Source organism: Schistocerca serialis, chromosome 5, assembly GCF_023864345.2.
Source record: "Schistocerca serialis cubense isolate TAMUIC-IGC-003099 chromosome 5, iqSchSeri2.2, whole genome shotgun sequence".
NCBI classification, from domain to species: domain Eukaryota; kingdom Metazoa; phylum Arthropoda; class Insecta; order Orthoptera; family Acrididae; genus Schistocerca; species Schistocerca serialis.
In genome coordinates this window covers 832932070-832951503 of record NC_064642.1, presented here as the reverse complement: position 1 = coordinate 832951503, position 19434 = coordinate 832932070, and the positions used below count along the sequence as shown (strand labels likewise).

The 19434-nt window shown below is 46.9% G+C and overlaps 1 protein-coding gene across 5 annotated transcripts in view; it reads right to left on the bottom strand.

The window, feature by feature from the left end:
* Positions 1–19434, bottom strand: part of LOC126481546 (neurexin-1) — a 2075559-nt gene that overhangs the window by 478769 nt on the left and 1577356 nt on the right. For all 5 annotated transcript variants that reach the window (XM_050105375.1, XM_050105377.1, XM_050105378.1 and 2 more), the window contains one exon: positions 12984–13176. In XM_050105375.1, coding sequence (XP_049961332.1) covers positions 12984–13176 — 193 coding nt within the window. The remainder of the gene's footprint in view (positions 1–12983; positions 13177–19434) is intronic.

Genomic DNA, 19434 nt, shown 5'->3' with positions numbered 1-19434 from the left:
AAGCAGAAGGAGTACGTGTAATGAAATTATTGAGTTTTCTTGACAGATTGACATAACTTTATGTGGCTTGTAAAACAATGTTAATAAGTAATTAAATAAGCGTAGCACAGCAAAGAACGAAAAAACTTGCCGAGTGCGGGACAGTTCATCCGTTGTGGGAATCGAAAATACACTCCTGGAAATTCAAATAAGAACACCGTGAATTCATTGTCCCAGGAAGGGGAAACTTTATTGACACATTCCTGGGGTCAGATACATCACATGATCACACTGACAGAACCACAGGCACATAGTCACAGGCAACAGAGCATGCACAATGTCGGCACTAGTACAGTGTATATCCACCTTTCGCAGCAATGCAGGCTGCTATTCTCCCATGGAGACGATCGTAGAGATGCTGGATGTAGTCCTGTGGAACGGCTTGCCATGCCATTTCCACCTGGCGCCTCAGTTGGACCAGCGTTCGTGCTGGACGTGCAGACCGCGTGAGACGACGCTTCATTCAGTCCCAAACATGCTCAATGGGGGACAGATCCGGAGATCTTGCTGGCCAGGGTAGTTGACTTACACCTTCTAGAGCACGTTGGGTGGCACGGGATACATGCGGACGTGCATTGTCCTGTTGGAACAGCAAGTTCCCTTGCCGGTCTAGGAATGGTAGAACGATGGGTTCGACGACGGTTTGGATGTACCGTGCACTATTCAGTGTCCCCTCGACGATCACCAGTGGTGTACGGCCAGTGTAGGAGATCGCTCCCCACACCATGATGCCGGGTGTTGGCCCTGTGTGCCTCGGTCTTATGCAGTCCTGATTGTGGCGCTCACCTGCACGGCGCCAAACACGCATACGACCATCATTGGCACCAAGGCAGAAGCGACTCTCATCGCTGAAGACGACACGTCTCCATTCGTCCCTCCAATCACGCCTGTCGCGACACCACTGGAGGCGGGCTGCACGATGTTGGGGCGTGAGCGGAAGACGGCCTAACGGTGTGCGGGACCGTAGCCCAGCTTCATGGAGACGGTTGCGAATGGTCCTCGCCGATACCCCAGGAGCAACAGTGTCCCTAATTTGCTGGGAAGTGGCGGTGCGGGTCCCTACGGCACTGCGTAGGATCCTACGGTCTTGGCGTGCATCCGTGCGTCGCTGCGGTCCGGTCCCAGGTCGACGGGCACGCGCACCTTCCGCCGACCACTGGCGACAACATCGATGTACTGTGGAGACCTCACGCCCCACGTGTTGAGCAATTCGGCGGTACGTCCACCCGGCCTCCCGCATGCCCACTATACGCCCACGCTCAAAGTCCGTCAACTGCACATACGGTTCACGTCCACGCTGTCGCGGCATGCTACCAGTGTTAAAGACTGCGATGGAGCTCCGTATGCCACGGCAAACTGGCTGACACTGACGGCGGCGGTGCACAAATGCTGCGCAGCTAGCGCCATTCGACGGCCAACACCGCGGTTCCTGGTGTGTCCGCTGTGCCGTGCGTGTGATCATTGCTTGTACAGCCCTCTCGCAGTGTCCGGAGCAAGTATGGTGGGTCTGACACACCGGTGTCAATGTGTTCTTTTTTCCATTTCCAGGAGTGTATATGTAGACCACTTCTGCCTGTTATCGAAATTGATGTGACAAGATATTCGTAGCAGCGATTCCGAGACTTTCGAGAATATTTTAATTTCAGTAATAGCAATTTCACATAAAGTCATGCCGGAGGAAGGCGGCTATTATGATAATAATCACTAGTTTTTTATTCAGGCTGACTGGATCGCAATGGTAAAATTCAAACATAAGGCAAGGGGTGACTTCGGTCCCGAGTTCGATCCCCGCCACTGCCTAAATTTTGATAAATAATCAGCATTGGCGGCCAAAGACTTCCGGCATAAGAAGTCAGCCTCATTCTGCCAACGGTCTTGTCAATGAGGGCGGAGGAGCGGATAGAGGTTCAGGGCACTCTCTTGTCCTAGGGGTGGGAAATTGCCCCTAAAGCCGGAAGTATCAGCAATGATCAACGGCATGAGGATGCAGAAGGCAATGGAAACCACTGCATCAAAGACACGTAACGTGTATCCACAGGACACGTGGCCTGTATTTGAAGAAGTGTCATGATGATCTCTCCATTGGCAAAAGATTCCGGAATAGTCCCCCATTCGGATCTCCGGGAGGGGACTGCCAAGAGGGAGATAACCGTGAGAAAAAGATTGAATAATCAACGAAAGTATAACGTTCTACGAGTCGGGGCGTGGAATGTCAGAAGCTTGAACGTGGTAGGGAAACTAGAAAATCTGAAAAGGGAAATGCAAAGGCTCAATCTAGATATAGTAGGGGTCAGTGAAGTGAAGTGGAAGGAAGACAAGGATTTCTGGTCAGATGAGTATCGGGTAATATCAACAGCAGCAGAAAATGGTATAACAGGTGTAGGATTCGTTATGAATAGGAAGGTAGGGCAGAGGGTGTGTTACTGTGAACAGTTCACTGACCAGGTTGTTCTAATCAGAATCGACAGAAGACCAACACCGACAACGATAGTTCAGGTATACATGCCGACATCGCAAGCTGAAGATGAACAGAGAGAGAAAGTGTATGAGGATATTGAAAGGGTAATGCAGTATGTAAAGGGGGACGAAAATCTAATAGGCATGGGCGACTGGAATGCAGTTGTAGGGGAAGGAGTAGAAGACAGGAGACTATGGGCTTGGGACTAGGAATGAAAGAGGAGAAAGACTAATTGAGTTCTGTAACAAGTTTCAGCTAGTAATAGCGAATACCCTGTTCAAGAATCACAAGAGGAGGAGGTATACTTGGAAAAGGCCGGGAGATACGGGAAGATTTCAATTATATTACATCATGGTCAGACAGAGATTCCGAAATCAGATACTGAATTGTAAGGCGTACCCAGGAGCAGATATAGACTCAGATCACAATATAGTAGTGATGAAGTGTAGGCTGAAGTTCAAGACATTAGTCAGGAAGAATCAATACGCAAAGAAGTGGGATACGGAAGTACTAAGGAATGACGAGATACGTTTGAAGTTCTCTAACGCTATAGATACAGCAATAAGGAATAGCGCAGTAGGCAGTACAGTTGAAGAGGAATGGACATCTCTAAAAAGGGCCATCACAGAAGTTGGGAAGGAAAAAATAGGTACAAAGAAGGTAACTGCGAAGAAACCATGGGTAACAGAAGAAATACTTCAGTTGATTGATGAAAGGAGGCAGTACAAACATATTCCGGGAAAATCAGGAATACAAGAAATACAAGTCGCTGAGGAATGAAATAAATAGGAAGTGCAGGGAAGCTAAGACGAAATGGCTGCAGGAAAAATGTGAAGACATCGAAGAAGATATGATTGTCGGAAGGACAGACTCAGCATACAGGAAAGTCAAAACAACCTTTGGTGTTATTAAAAGCAACGGTGGTAACATTAAGAGTGCAACGGGAATTCCACTGTTAAATGCAGAGGAGAGAGCAGGTAGGTGGAAAGAATACATTGAAAGCAACTATGAGGGTGAAGATTTGTCTGATGTGATAGAAGAAGAAACAGGAGTCGATTTAGAAGAGATAGGGGATCCAGTATTAGAATCGGAATTTAAAAGAGCTTTGGAGGACTTACGGTCAAATAAGGCAGAAGGGATAGATAACATTCCATCAGAATTTCTAAAATCATTGGGGGAAGTGGCAACAAAACGACTATTCACGTTGGTGTGTAGAATATATGAGTCTGGCGACATACCATCTGACTTTCGGAAAAGCATCATCCATACAATTCCGAAGACGGCAAGAGCTGACAAGTGCGAGAATTATCGCACAATCAGCTTAACAGCGCATGCATCGAAGCTGCTTACAAGAATAATATACAGAAGAATGGAAAAGAAAATTGAGAATGCGCTAGGTGACGATCAGTTTGGCTTTAGGAAAAGTAAAGGGACGAGAGAGGCAATTCTGACGTTACGGCTAATAATGGAAGCAAGGCTAAAGAAAAATCAGGACACTTTCATAGGATTTGTCGACCTGGAAAAAGCGTTCGACAACATAAAATGGTGCAAGCTGTTCGAGATTCTGAAAAAAGTAGGGTTAAGCTATAGGGAGAGACGGGTCATATACAATATGTACAACAACCAAGAGGGAATAATAAGAGTGGACGATCAAGAACGAAGTGCTCGTATTAAGATGGGTGTAAGACAAGGCTATAGCCCTTCACCCCTACTCTTCAATCTGTACATCGAGGAAGCAATGATGGAAATAAAAGAAAGGTTCAGGAGTGGAATTAAAATACCAGGTGAAAGGATATCAATGATACGATTCGCTGATGACATTGCTATCCTGAGTGAAAGTGAAGAAGAATTAAATGATCTGCTGAACGGAATGAACAGTCTAATGAGTACAGAGTATGGTTGAGAGTAAATCGGAGAAAGACGAAGGTAATGAGAAGTAGTAGAAATGAGAACAACAAGAAACTTAACATCAGGATTGATGGTCACGAAGTCAATGAAGTTAAGGAATTCTGCTACCTAGGCAGTAAAATAACCAATGACGGACGGAACAAGGAGGAGATCAAAAGCAGACTCGCTATGGCAAAAAAGGCATTTCTGGCCAAGAGAAGTCTACTAATATCAAATACCGGCCTTAATTTGAGGAAGAAATTTCTGAGGATGTACGTGCGGAGTACAGCATTGTATGGTAGTGATACATGGACTGTGGGAAAACCGGAACAGAAGAGAATCGATGCATTTGAGATGTGGTGCTATAGACGAATGTTGAAAATTAGGTGGACTGATAAGGTAAGGAATGAGGAGGTTCTACGCAGAATCGGAGAGGAAAGGAATATGTGGAAAACACTGATAACGGGAAGGGACAGGATGATAGGACATCTGCTAAGACATGAGGGAATGACTTCCATGGTACTAGAGGGAGTTATAGAGGGCAAAAACTGTAGATGAAGACAGAGATTGGAATACGTCAAGCAAATAATTGAGGTCGTAAGTTGCAAGTGCTACTCTGAGATGAAGAGGTTAGCATAGGAAAGGAATTCGTGGCGGACCGCACCAAACCAGTCGGTAGACTGATGACAAAAAAAAAAAAAAAAAAAAAAAAAAAGATGCAAATGTTTGTTTCACAGACAGCGCTGTTCTACGTGCAGCAATAGCTCGCGGATATCTGCTGATCGATAAATTGCGACACGTACCATATGAGCAATATAAACTCACTCCTTGTCTGATGTTTGACTCTTACCATTATAACTTAGCATGAACGCAGAACAACTGATAGTTTTAATTTCAAGTTTGATGTCGGATAAGAAGCGACGAAAGAAACATTTTTTTGTGGGATATAATTAGAAATTAACAATTTTAGAATTTTTCCATTCCTTTTACTGTGAATTCTTGCTTCTTGCCAAATTTCATGATTCCAGGCCAGCGCGAAGTGCCCTGTGGGCTTTTGATTAGTAATTTTTTCGAGTATCAAAACATATATCATAAATGGCCATACATTCTGACTGCATTGATTGAGAAGATAACATTTATTACACAGCCAGCAGACCATAGACCTTTGTATGTGAGATAAATTTCAAATTGATATATCTACCCATGTCTGTGAGGAAGGTGTCTTAACAGATGACGAAAAACAGCGTCAGATAAGAAATGAGAAACTTTTGTGGTGTGATATGATTACATTTTTTCCTTTGGCTGTACTGTGGAACCTTGCTTCTTAGCAAATTTCACGATTCTAGGCCATCGGGTAGTGCCGTACATGTTTTGATGAGTGAATTTGAGAATGTTAAAGTATGTGGCGTAAATGGCCGTATCTTTTGATTGCATTGACTTAGAAGCTTAAATTACTCACACCGCCAAGTTGACACGTCTATCCGTTCCTGAGGAAAAGGGTCTTAAAAGTAGGGCGGACAGACAAGAAAGCGAACCCACAAGTGTTCCATTTTTACCATACGAGATGCGGAACCCTAAAAAGGCAACAAGCTCAGAGCTGAACACCTCATCGACATAAAAGAGAAGAGACACTGGTTCAGATGGGCGTGGGTGGTGGCGGTGTTTCTCATCCCGACTTGCCACGGAAGCGATATAAGGAGTCCCGCATCACGACAGGTGATCTGGAGTTCGTATATACCAGTCCTCTCAAATACGCGTTTTGACCAACGCACCACCTCATTGTGTGAACCTGTAAGACACACATTTCCGTGAAATGCTGAGGTAGCGTTGGCTGCTTCTCTTTGGGCCACACGGTGTGTTGCTGTGCTCTGTGCAGTACAGGCGGCCCTCGACTCGCAAGCAGCCGGTGTCGGACGTCGCAGCCGCGTCCTGGACGCCACCGCAGTCTCTGCTGCTGCTACTGCTGCTGCTGTAGGGGGGTGGGCTACACGCCGACAGCGGGACGGACGTTCCGTTGCACATTCGGAATTAGCGGAAGATACACGTCGACAGACTCTACACAGATTTTCAGAATGAGATTTTCACTCTGCAGGGTTCGCAGGAGAGCTTCTGTAAAGTTTGGAAGGTAGGAGACGAGATACTGGCAGAAGTAAAGCTGTGAGTACCGGGCGTGAGTCGTGCTTCGGTAGCTCAGATGGTAGAGCACTTGCCCGCGAAAGGCAAAGGTCCCGAGTTCGAGTCTCGGTCGGGCACACAGTTTTAATCTGCCAGGAAGTTTCTACACAGATTAACAACAGCCACCGACGGTATACAGTGACACCGACACGGACAGCGCCAAAGGTCTACACGTCCACATCCGTTTTTACATCTAGATTCGGCAAAATAAAACTCGCCCGCAAAACGTTTCGTGCAGGTTAAGGATAGGCAATCTTGGTTACTTCACTGTGTGCGTTAAGATACCCTACACGAAACACACTGTAGAACAGAATTAATGGATTACTTTATCGAAACCGGGTAATTGTCTCCCACTGCGAGGCAGAAGTGAAATTAGCATCAGAGATACGTAGAGACTTCCTCTGTAATGGTGCAAAAGCGTGGCGTCCTGCTACGTCATCCTCAGGGTCGGCGATGCCTCGGCCGAAGCTCAGAAGTTCGAGTGAGGTTGTAAGTGTGCTGCATTTGTGTTGACAGCGCTGTGTAGCGCTTTGCATTGGATCTCTGACTGCGCTTTCCTTGTAAGAGACTCTGTGGCTGGTCGGACTTGTTGTTGGAAGTTAATCGCCAGTACTGTTGGGCAGTTGGAAGTTAGTCGCCAGCAGTGATGGAGGTGAGTTGGAGATGAGTGGGCAGTTGGAGGTGAATAGCCAGCAGTGATGGAGGTTAGATGTGGGAAGTTAAGACTGATGGAGGGTAGAGGGTTGAAGTGTTAGTGTAGGCTAACGATCTGCACATGTTCGACTTGGAGATTAAATATTATTCGAGATTATATACCTTTGTCAATGACGATTTATATTCTTGTTTGAACTGGATGTCACATTATTAAGGTAAAAAAAATACATTATTTGATTTGCAACAAAATCTTTCCTTTGCTAACCACATGCCTAGTTAGTGGCTTTAGTAGTAAGCGTCTGTTATTTTGCTGGCAGTATTGATGCTCGCTGCATTCCAGTAGTTCACATAATGAAGATTTTTCCGAGGTAAGTACTTAATGAAATGTATAGGTTATTGTTAGGATTTCTTTTTAGTCAGGGACATTCTTTTGTATTAATAACTTGAAGTCAGCAGTCAGATTACGTTGCGCTATGTTATTGCGGGTCTCAGTCATTCAGCAATTTAAGCACGGATGCATTCATTTAAATAAAGAAGTTGAGAGATTGCAGGGCACTCTCACTTCTAATTCGGTGTTATTCCGCTTCATGTTCTTAGGGAATATTATCTTTATTGGGATTTTCACTTCATGCATCATGATGAAATGGTAGGCAGTAGTTAATGCCTTTGCTTGCGTGCTCTAGGGAAGGAGTAATGGTAAGCTTTACCTGCGTTCAAAGGAATAGGGTGCCAATCTCAAAGACTCCAGTAAGAGCGGACGGCGACGGAATGGTGTTTTTTGTGCGGAACCTGGGGGAGAGATTTCCGGATGGCCGAGTTCTGCAGGCTCATTGTGCAGGCACATTGGTTGGCGCCGGACGGGAGGCAGTCGCATCCAGTTATACAGACTAGCGCCGAGAGGTCGCCGCTGCACTGGCCAGCGCATTGTAGACCGGCAATAAAGCAGAGGATGGGCCCTTGTTAGGGAGGCAGCCGACAAAAGAACTGTGGGCGTTCTGCGAATTTCCGTGGGACAGGGCCACTGGCGCCCAGACGTCCAGACTCTGTTACAAGACATATTTGTGGAAGTACGAGGCTTTTAGCGAGTTTATGGCTCCTCTTTGGAAACTTTGAGGTGGACGCAACAGGGGAGGTAACAAGCTTTGATGGGGGGGTGTAGTTCCATCCTGGTCATGTTGTTAGCAAAAGACACAGCAAACACGTGTGAAAGAGGCCACAAAGCTCAATCTTTTTTCTTTTCTCCCAATTAACTTAAAAGTCTCTGATTGGTCAAATCGGTGTACGCAGAGCAAAGGCCGCTCTCCCAACTTCGAATGCCACTCTCCAGCTCGTGACTAGCTTGTAATAAAGTGAGGGATGTCGAAGATGTAAATGTGGTTTGCTACCGAGCTGAGGAGGAAGTGGACAGAAAGAGAAGTGAACTCACTTTTGTACTGGCGCTTCGCTAGTAAAGAACTGAAGGTCTGTACCTAAACGGTGAGACTTTTATCCTCTGCTAGTGTGCCACTTAGAGCATGTGCCAGGCACCTTCTGAACTGCTTCTAGCATCACGCACACAAAGAGTGATGCGTGGGTGTACTTATTTGTCTCGAATCGACTGTCTAAACATTTGACACATTCCGTCACACACAGTCGTGGTACACAGTCCAATTGGTTTGACAGACCAGCAAATGGGTCCACCTGCACATTGGAATCCACCGGGGTTTCAGAGGCTCATAGGAAACTACCTATATTCCGAATTAACCGAACGCGAGACCGCATACTTGCATTTCTCGGGCGCGCGCCATTAATAACAGATTGCGGCCGTCCACGACTTGAGTCGCCGAACCCGCCGTCGTGTGCCGCCCTGGCCAGCAGGGGTGTCAGGTATTCACTGCTACGGCGTACGGCTCCAATATATGTTTTTCAGCGCCCTGTTCCTTTGAACCACATTTTTCTTTTTGGAATGATAGAATATAGATGCTTCATGGTGGTGTAGATTTTGTGCTATAACCCGTATTGACGTGTATGAAGTCAGATAAAGCGAGTAGAGTTTCGATTAGTGTCATGTCTCGATCCCCAGATGATCACTTTGTCCACCATAGACCCCACGTTGGTGAAAGCGTTTGTCGAATAAAAATGTTTGTGTGATGTTTCTTTGGTCATTTTTTCTGTCTTTTGATAAGGATGAATAAATCTATTGTCATTTAGATCACAACTTCTCCCTGACCTCTGATTAACAGTTCCTTCCCATTTTATTAGTAACATCTAGATTTGATACTTAAGTAGAAGGCTTTCAAAGTTTCAAGGTACAAGCTAGGTTAAAGATCTCATATTGCCACCACGTTTCACCAATAATACCGCCCAACGCCGTCGTGGACGTGCGACACAATGGGATGGTCATTACAGCCTGTCACCCCCACGTTTGACAAACCTGCGCTAGATTTCGCAGCTGCTGCGCCTGGCGTCGGGACCACGTGGGGTTCTTACGGCTGGCCGAGGAAAACATTTCAAACAAACCTCCGCTCAAAATCATCAAGAAAAGGCCTTTGGAGGTGGTGTAAAGAGACTAAATGAAACGGAGCGTTCCCTAGGGATGTTCATTTTCGAACATTTCGCGCTCGAAAACGACTGTTTGAAGTGCAATGGACAATGGGACGACTTTCTTGGCAAATTTTGACACGTGTGATACCACGCAGACTTTCCAACCCTTTCCTTAGGACAGTGAACTTATTCTCGACCAACTTGTAAAGACGGTTAGAAACCACTCGATGAAATCTGAATCTGGACCAAAACGGAAAAGGGTGCTTGTGCGCGTGCCGTACCATCTTTTTGGCGCCCTCCTCCGGCGTGCGCACGGAGAGGAGTGACATGAACACGTATGTGAATGAAAGGTCGGAGGGTGCCTTTTAAACCCCCCTTTGGCAAAATCCTTTCCGCCACTTGAGCACCTTTGTGGGGCGCTTTAAAAACGCCTGTCACTGATCCCTGTCGGCAGGTGGCAAGAGCAGTCCGCTCCACGCTCTTTCCTGCTGGCCGCAGTCGAAAGCAGAGGCGTGTCGAAAGGTTTGCCTACCCGGCCGGTGGGTGCAGGTCGGTATGTCGATGCCCAGCAGACGTGTGCGTGTGGCACCGATGGTTTTGCTGAGGTGGGATGTTTAAGGCGGACCCTGAGCCATCTCATTCAGTGTCACATCCCCGCACACACACGCCACAGGAAGCCGCAAAAATGGATGGAAAAGCATTAATATGCACTTCCGCTTTGGATCACTTTCAAATTTCGTCGAATGGTTTCGAATGGTCTCTAGTGGTTGCACCGTGTATATCAAAGCAAAACTTGCCGCCACGCTACACTCCAGAGGCGATATCATGTTCAGTGGGGTTGCAGCCCTGCAGTGTCCTTAGAAAAGAACTGAACCATCCGGGGGGTGTAAACAGTGGCACAATTTGTCGAGATAATCGTCCTGTTGTACATCGCATTACAAACAATAGTCTTAGAGGGCCAAGTGTTTGAAAATGAACGCCCCTAGAGAAGGACTGGTTCCACTGACGCTCTTTAAGCCACATTCTGAGGCCTTCTTTGTGACGATTGAGAATAGCGGTGCGTCTGAAATGTTTTCTTCGGCTAACCATAAGACGCCCGCGTGATTTCAAAGCAAGACTTCCTGGTTCTGATCTCCATCACATATGTATCAAACAGAGGGATGAGACGTGGGTAAGAAGATATGTAATGACGTTCGCATCCTTAGCATGTCCGCGGTGGTGTTGGGCAGTGCTGTGGTGAACTTTGGTCACATCATTAAGCCACCTTACACTTCACACTAGTTTCTGGCCCCTCGTCTCTTTACCGCAGGTGTCGACGCCTCAGTGTTTGAAGCCTGTCTGAAGCATAACCGAGCCCGAGGGTGACGTCATAGGACGCCACGGTTTCGTACCGTAATAGAGGAAGATTGTAGGCACCTCTAAGTCCCAATTTCAAACTTCTGCTTCACAATGGCTGATAATTACAGGGTTTTAAACAAGTGATCCTTTTATTGTGTGGCCAGGGTATTTTCGGACCTGTTTTATTTTGTCGCCCTGTACGTACATACTTCGCGAGTCTCCGAAAAGTGAATGGCGCAAGGTAAGTGGGACCAAGTATTAGCTGCTTTCTGTCTTCTAGTATTCGAGTGCTGAGAGAGAGAGAAGAAACACTGTCTACACGGCCCAGTGTCCACATGAATCTTTCTCGACTCGTTTCATTGATCCCCAGGCAAGATAGACACCCGCATCAGCAAAATTGTCGCACATTCTCCTTCGAGTACAAGTTTTACAAATTTATCCAGCCGTGTTTTTCGACGACTACATCGTCCTTCTTACGACGATTCCCACACAGGTTCGCCGAGCATCTCTGTCACACTTCCACGTGGGCTATATCACTGTGAAACTGTCCCAGGAAAGCGTCTCTGAATTTTTTCGATGTTTGTAATACTGCATACCCTGGAAGAATAGAATCAGTAACACTATCGTCACGTACGAAATTTCTCTACAGATTCATTACAGTTTCCCCCAGAGTTTCCTACAAATGTAAGTCCTCCATTCGCTTTCCCTAATACTCATTTTAATTGTTATTTTCGTTTTACATTACCCCTAAATACTTATGAGATGGATTGTGCTCAAATTTTTAACGACTAGCCTTGCAGTCGGACATAATATGATTTTTTCTCTTTCTTATAGGTATTACAAAGCGGTTAGAGACTGCTGCCACTCTTTAGACCAAGCGTAAAATGTTATCCAAATCTTTGCACAATTTGTTATGTACGTTCAGCAATAATCCTTTTCTGTAGACGATAACATCGTCACTGGACAGTCTTACGCTGCTGCAGATGATATGTGGTAAGTCTTGTACGCAGAACGTTACAGGTCCCTGTACGCTTCTTTGGGAGATACTCATCTCGTTTCGGGTACGTCGAAGGTCAGGCGTCCAGTGGAAAATACGCGTTTTATCAGGCAAATATTCTCCGATTCTGACGCACAGTTGTGAAGACACTACGCACAACTGTAGCCCGCTTATCGGTCGGTGATGTGTTAAAGCGTCGAACGGTTTTCGAAAATCTAGGAAGACGAGTGCTAGAAAGTAGCGTCTGTGTGAAAAGCGAGCTTTGATTGGGTCCTTCCTTTTTTCGGGTTGAGGGTTGGGTTGGGTAGTCGTGTGGGAGGAGACCAGCCAGTGAGGTCATCGGTATCGTCGGATTAGGGAAGGACGGGGAAAAGGATGTCGGCCGCACCCTTTCAAAGGAATCATCCCGGCATTTACCTAAGCCAGGACGGCGGGATTGAAACGTCGTCCTCGCGAATGCGAGCCCAGTGTGCCAGCCAGTGCGCCGCCTCGCTCGGTAATTGGATCAATTTGCTGATACGTACGCGACCAAATTTAGTCTTCAAATCTCGGCCGTTTTGAGGTGGGCGTGAAAATTGTGCTGTCGTAAGGCAACGCCAAATGATCTTTGTCCTTAAGAAGGTTTTTTGAGGAGCACCAATTACGTTAAGAGAAGCAATAGAAAAAAATCAAACCAAGTGCTGCACTTTTCGTCACGAAATGCTTCGGTAATCGGGAAGGCGTTACGGAGATGCAAACAATCTTCAGTGTCAGACACTACAAGAAAGGCACCGTGTATCACTGATACATTTACTGTCGAAATTCCGAGGGAGTACGTTCCAAAGGCAGTCGGGAAACATATTACCTTGTACCACACGACCAGAGGCGGGGCAGAGCGCTACTGCGGGCTAGGCTGGAGGCGCGCGGACTGACCTGGCGTGGTGAAGTCGGAGGCGGTGCCGTCGACGGTGACGCGGCCCTCGAGCCCGGAGCGCTTGAGCGTCGCCTCGTGCCAGGCGCCGTCGTCGACGCGGCGGGTCGTCGCCTTGACGCGCGCCGCCCCGGAGCCCAGGTCCAGGTGCAGGTACAGGTGGCCGCTCAGCAGCTCGAACGCCAGGTAGTCCGCCTGCGACCACACAACGTGTTACCCCCCATTACCGTGGACCGGCACTCGCTCCCACACGATCGCCAGCGTCACATACACAATAGAAAGACGCGCTGTGGATAATTGTGTAAAACACCCTTTACTACACACCGATCAACCAAAACATTATGATCACCTGCTTAATAGCTTGTTTCTCCGTCTTTGCAACGAGCTACGACACTGTTATTGATATCGGAGATCCGACTCTCTGTCGATAGGTTTGTGGAGGTATGTGGCACTAGATGTCTAAGGGCAGGTCACGTAACTCGCGTAAATAATGGGTCGCCGATTTGTGTTCGCGGTGATGGAGCCCGCTAGCGACCCAGATGGGTTCCGTAGGATCTACGCCGAGCGAATTTGGTCGCCGAGACATCGACGTGGGTTCACTCTAATGTTGCTCAAACTACTGTAGCAGAGCCCTGGTTCCGAATAATTATATTGCTGAAAGATGACATCGCCGCCGGGAAAGACAGACATCGAACACGAAGGGATGCAGGTGATTCGCAGCTGCCAGCGTGTATTCGATCGGTACGAGCGCAGGAGAGTGCCTCCCACAGGCACGGTTCCGCGGCACGCTGCGCGTTTGAAGCCGCCTTTACCTCGACGAGGGCGTGTGTGGAGACGATCGTCGACCTACTGTAACAAAAATTGATTCATCCGAAAAGCCGACACGTTTCCATTTATCGACAGTCGAATCTAGATCGTGCCGTGCCCACTGCAGTCGTAATTGGCGATGCCGTCGGTTCAACATGTGAACGCCTAGGAATGGTCTGCTGCGGAGCTCCATGTTCAACGATGTACGATGAGCGATTAGCTCCGAAACACTCGTGAGTACACCACATTTGTGCTATTTTGGCAGAGATGCCACAGATCACTATCTATCCCACTTTAGAGACTACACACGTTCTGTAGACTACACACGTTCTGTAAATAGTCGTGGACGTCCAACCATTTAGCGCCTAGCAGTACTTTCACCACCCTCCTACCTCTTTTCGTAGATGGTCACGACAGTAGCATGTGAACATTAGACCAGCTGCCCATATATTCGGTAGGGTGTCTGCGCCGCTTATATACTTTTGCTTTCACGTCGCTTTCCCGCAACGCTACAGGCGGCGTCCAACCTCTCGGTGGACAGTGGTCATAATGTTTCGACTGATCGGTGTATGTAAGATACACCCAGTACAGTAACATTTCAAAATCAGTAGGAGATACGTATTTTCTACAGTTTGGGGGTCCGAGCAAAGATTTTAGACAGAAGTGGTCCAGAAAAAGTGTTTTCAAATCACTTGCACATAGCATGTGGTTGTGTTAGTATTTGAATAAACTGCGTGCTACCTGGGTCAAATACGGCAATTCAGAGTTACACATAAATGACAATACTCCCTATCCTACCGAGCCAGCCGACTAAGCGTCGAAGTACCTGCCTGATCGCAAGTTCATGAAATTAATATGTAACGCACTCCCTAGTTAAACCGTCTTTCTCCTGTATGTTTACCTTCTGTCCAATTATATAGATCCAAAATTTGCAAAATCACTTGTCGTTTACAAAACGATAGCAGGATTGTTTCACTGAGTAAATTACACTTTGTTCTTTTTTCTTTGCATAAAAACGGCTGTCATTACAATTTGAACTTATAATTTAAAAGTATTAACCATCTACTCACAGAATATTTCAGACCTTTCTGTCTAAACCGATACTGTCTGATGTGAAAGCATCCTTCGTTTAAAATTTAACAGAAAGCATAAAAGCTATTATTGGATTAATGCTTATTGCAGCTATCAAAAACGGTATCGGCTATCTTATAAGATTCATACAAAAAAAGCCGTAGTTCACCACACCTTCCCTCCAGCAATCACGTTTTCAGTAACAACAAAATCTTACGATCTTATACTGCTCACATCTCCGAAAAATTACTGACAAAACTGCAACCCTTTGTAGGTCGGATTTCGCGTGACAGGACACGAATAAAATATTGGAATCAATACGTAACCCGTATCAGTGTCAACTGGAGAGAGAGAGAGAGAGAGAGAGAGAGAGAGAGAGAGAGAGAGAGAGATTACTACTGAGTAAACTGCGTCCCGTGGTTTCATTTCTGGTTGATGTAGGGCGGTTTTTACGTCTGCCATTTGCGAAACAGTGCGTGTGCACGTTATCACATCTGAATGTTACGGGGATTCTGCTTCGTTGAGAATCAGCTTTGAACTGAATCGTTTCGCTCAACGAACTGAAAGTGACTGGCGGACTCCACAGAGTACAAGGTCGAATAGACGAATATACTCTGCAAATAAGTGCCGCGCATCTCAGTTTATGCACGAGAGTCGGCTCATTACATGGAACAGATCGGCTCATTACATGGAACGGATCTGGAGACATTTTCAACGAAGAATCGTCAAATACCAACATAGCGCGTCGCCGTCGCCACACTATGTCAGACGTCCGAGAGGTTCTCTCCGGGCTTGGGGTTTTCCCTGTTCCACCTCCTTTCCGGGCCCCTCTGCGTACACCCCCGTGGTGTGTTCCTCACCCTTGCCTTCGGCTCGACTTGGCACAGGGCCCGAAGGACTCAGTCCCTCCGGAGGACTTCCGCCGCCGCTTTTATTCCATCCTCGCCACGGTTCAGGGGTTCAAATGGCTCTGAGCACTATGGGACTTAACTTCTAAGGCCATGAGTCCGCTAGAACTTAGAACTACTTAAACCTAACTAACCTAAGGACATCACACACATCCATGCCCGAGGCAGGATTCGAACCTGTGACCGTAGCGGTGGTGCGGTTCCAGACTGTAGCGCCTTTAACCGCCACGTATCAGGGCTCTGGCGTTGTTTACACTGACGGTTCGGTGGTTGCTGATCGTGCCGGTTATGCTCTAACTCTAGGGGACCATTCCGAACAACGTTCATTGCCTGCTGGCTGCAGCGTTTCCACTGCTGAGCTGGTTGCCATCTTTCGTGCCCTAGAGTATATCCGCTCCTGCTCAGGTGAGTCCTTCGTTATCTGTAGCGACTCCCTGAGCAGTTTACGAGCTATCAGCCAGTGTTTCCCTCGCTCTCGTCTGGTGATGGCTGTCCAGGAGTCCCTGCATACTGTTGCCCGGTGCGCCCGCTCTGTGGTCTTTATGTGGACCCCAGGCCATGTTGGGATACCCGGCAATGAAAATGTTGACCGCCTGGCGAAAGAGGCCACCAGTGCACCATCTCTGGAGATTGGCCTCCCAGCGACTGATTTGCGGGCAATCTTACGCTGCAAAATTTTCGATTTATTGGACACAGAATGGCGCAACCTAACCCCGTGCCAAACAAACTCCGTCCTATCAAGGAGACGACGACTGTGTGGCGGTCGTCCATTCGGGTCTCCCGCCAGGAGTCTGTTGTCCTCTGCCGGCTGCGCATTGGGCACACTCGGCTTACGCACGGCCACTTATTGCGCCGTGAGGACCCACCTCTGCGTCGCTGCGGCTCCGTTTTGTCTGTGGTCCACATTTTGTTGGGAGTGTCGCCTTTTAGCTGTGCTCAGGCAGACGTTCGCGCTGCCTGATACGCTCCCTGCCCTTTTAACAGATGGCTCTGCCATGGTGGACTTAGTTTTGCGTTTTATTCGGGCAGGGGGCTTTTCTCATTTAATCTGAGTGTTTACGTTTTTTTTAAATGTTGATTCTGGCCTTTAGCCTACGATTTTAGACTGAGTTTTTAATGTCTTCTCGGTGGTTGGCTTTTCCTTTTTTTTCTCCATGGTAGGTCAACCACCGTCACACTCTGTGTGATTTTAATTCGTTTTCTCTGGTCTTTGTCTACGTTTCTCTTGTCCTGTGTCATCTGTCTTCTTTTCCTTGTTCGCTTTTCTTCTGTGTGGGTGTTTTTACGTTCGGGAACAAGGGACCGATAACCGTAGTAGTCTGGTCCCTTTAATCCCCCAAACCAACCAACCAACACTATGTCGGAATATTGCAACGAAGAGATGCAGCCAAAGCGAAGGCTTGTCGACCTGACTGCGCTGTGTGGTTAGGTCGAAAAATGTTTCAAATGGCAATAAGCACGATGGAGCTTAACATCTGAGGTCATCAGACCTCTAGACTTAGAGCTATTTAAACCTGACTGACCTAAAGACATCACATACATCCATGCCCGAGGCAGGATTCGAACCTGCGACCGTAGCGGTCGCGTGGTTCCGGACTTAAGAGCCCAGAACCGCTCGGCCGCAGCGGCCAGCTGTGTGGTCAGGTCTCAACTGCAAAAATTATGTGTTGTATGATTTCTCTTTAAGATGAAATACCGGCACGGATCCACATATTGTGAAGAACTGCCACAACAGTACTAAGACATAAATGTAGAATTTGTTCCACGTCCCCCCCTGCAATGTTTCCGTTAATATGAAAAGTGGTAGAGACAGGTGCCCCATTCATGCAGTGTGTTTTCGATGTTCCTCAAACGCTGACATGTCAAGTAGTAGTTGCGAAGTGGGCAGATCTGCAATTCAGCATTATACGGCGTGTGGACGAACCTACGAGCATCACAACGCGTTTTGTTCTGACTGGTCGGGAACCGCAGCCCGCACAGCACTTGAAACTGACAGCTGGTCTAAACGTGTCTGGAGCTGGTTCGTTTACGATGTTACGCGAGCTGCTCGCGTTTGGAGTGTCAGCGTACTTGGAGTGACCTGGTGTTTCTCTGGGTGCATGCAGAGTCATTATTCAACAAAATTGGTACTATAGACTTAGCACTCTAATGCATGCTTTCACACTAATGTACAAGTATAAAGGGTCTCCTTATTAGTTTTAAAAATTTCTTTGAGCTATTTCTGAGCTGTCAATGAAGTGACTTAATTTGCAACAAACGTAATTAACATTATTTAGTGGACCTGAGGGTCCTAACATTTTAGGGAAACTTTTGAGACGTGTGCCGTCTAGCTCATTTTGTTAATCGTGAGAGTATTGTGGAACAATATTTCAATTTATTCTAATATAGTAATTTTCGCTTTTTCCATGGAATGTGTATTTTGCAATTCTATTATTGAAATTGTGTCTATTTTACCCCGGGTGAAATGCAAATCATGAGTTCTGTAGATTGCTCAAAATTACTTTATCCGGATCATCTCTGAAACTTATTTCAAAATTCTTCCCAGTCCGTTCAGTATAGAATGAGGAATAGTTTCCATATGCCTGCTCGATTACTACAGCTTTATTTCAATTTTTTGAAATCTGTCATAAAGTCCCGAGATAGTGTTCTGTTTACTGCAAAGCGTGATGTCACACAAGATGATGATAAGTTGCCAGAACATTGTGTGAATTCACACATTTTGTTTTTCTGTTTCTTATGTTCACAAAAAAATTATTTTCGAAATAAGCACGTAAATAACACGTAACTTGTAGATTTTTTTAGTGATTTTTAGGAATTTCTGTACAACATTATCAGTCTTTCTGAAACACATCTTTGGTGTGGCTGTAACGTACGTATGATGTTTTGGCATTAGACAACATCAAGGACTATGTAATTAATGTGGCGGAGTGTACCGCTGCTGATGTATGCTGACGAACATTAGGCCAAGTGCAACACATTTCTTTGTGGAATTCTGATCACACACGTAAAGAGAAACTGGTTCAGCACTGACCGTCATCAACAGGTAAACTAAATAGTATACCGCAGAATGCACGCTGTATGAAGGAGGTTTTGCGGCTCGAGGCCAGCTGTGACGCTACGGTCAGTGAGAAACCTCCGGCGGAGCCCGACACGCGAAAGCTCGTCTGGAGGCCCCCGTTCGTGCACAGCAGCGAACTGTCAGGTTGCAAGTGCCAGCCTTTTCTGACAGTGTCTCGACACGAAAGTCTCTTAATTCCCACTCAGACGGATAAATGGCCTCGATATTTTGTCGGACTTTGTTGCAGCCCTCGTTTCATTCGAGCAACAATTATTGGTGTTCCTAATCTTTTTCGCATATTTAGGATGTTTGTTCGCTACAGAGTCGCTTTGGCCCTAAGTTTTGTATCGCAGACGTTGTTGGAGATTGTTACTGTCTTAAGACTCTCTCGCAAACAGTTCGGCACGCGTTTTTGACGAATAACACTCGACTGCGAACACCCGCCGTTTCGTCGTGAGCTCCAGTGTGTGTCGCACTCGAACAGGACTGCTCCTCTCACTCAATCGGACGTTACAGTACAGTGACGTACTCGAGACAGAGCGTGCGGGACACGCGCGTGCGCCCATGTGTGTCTGCCTGGTACCGACAGGCGCGTCGAAACCGCGCTTC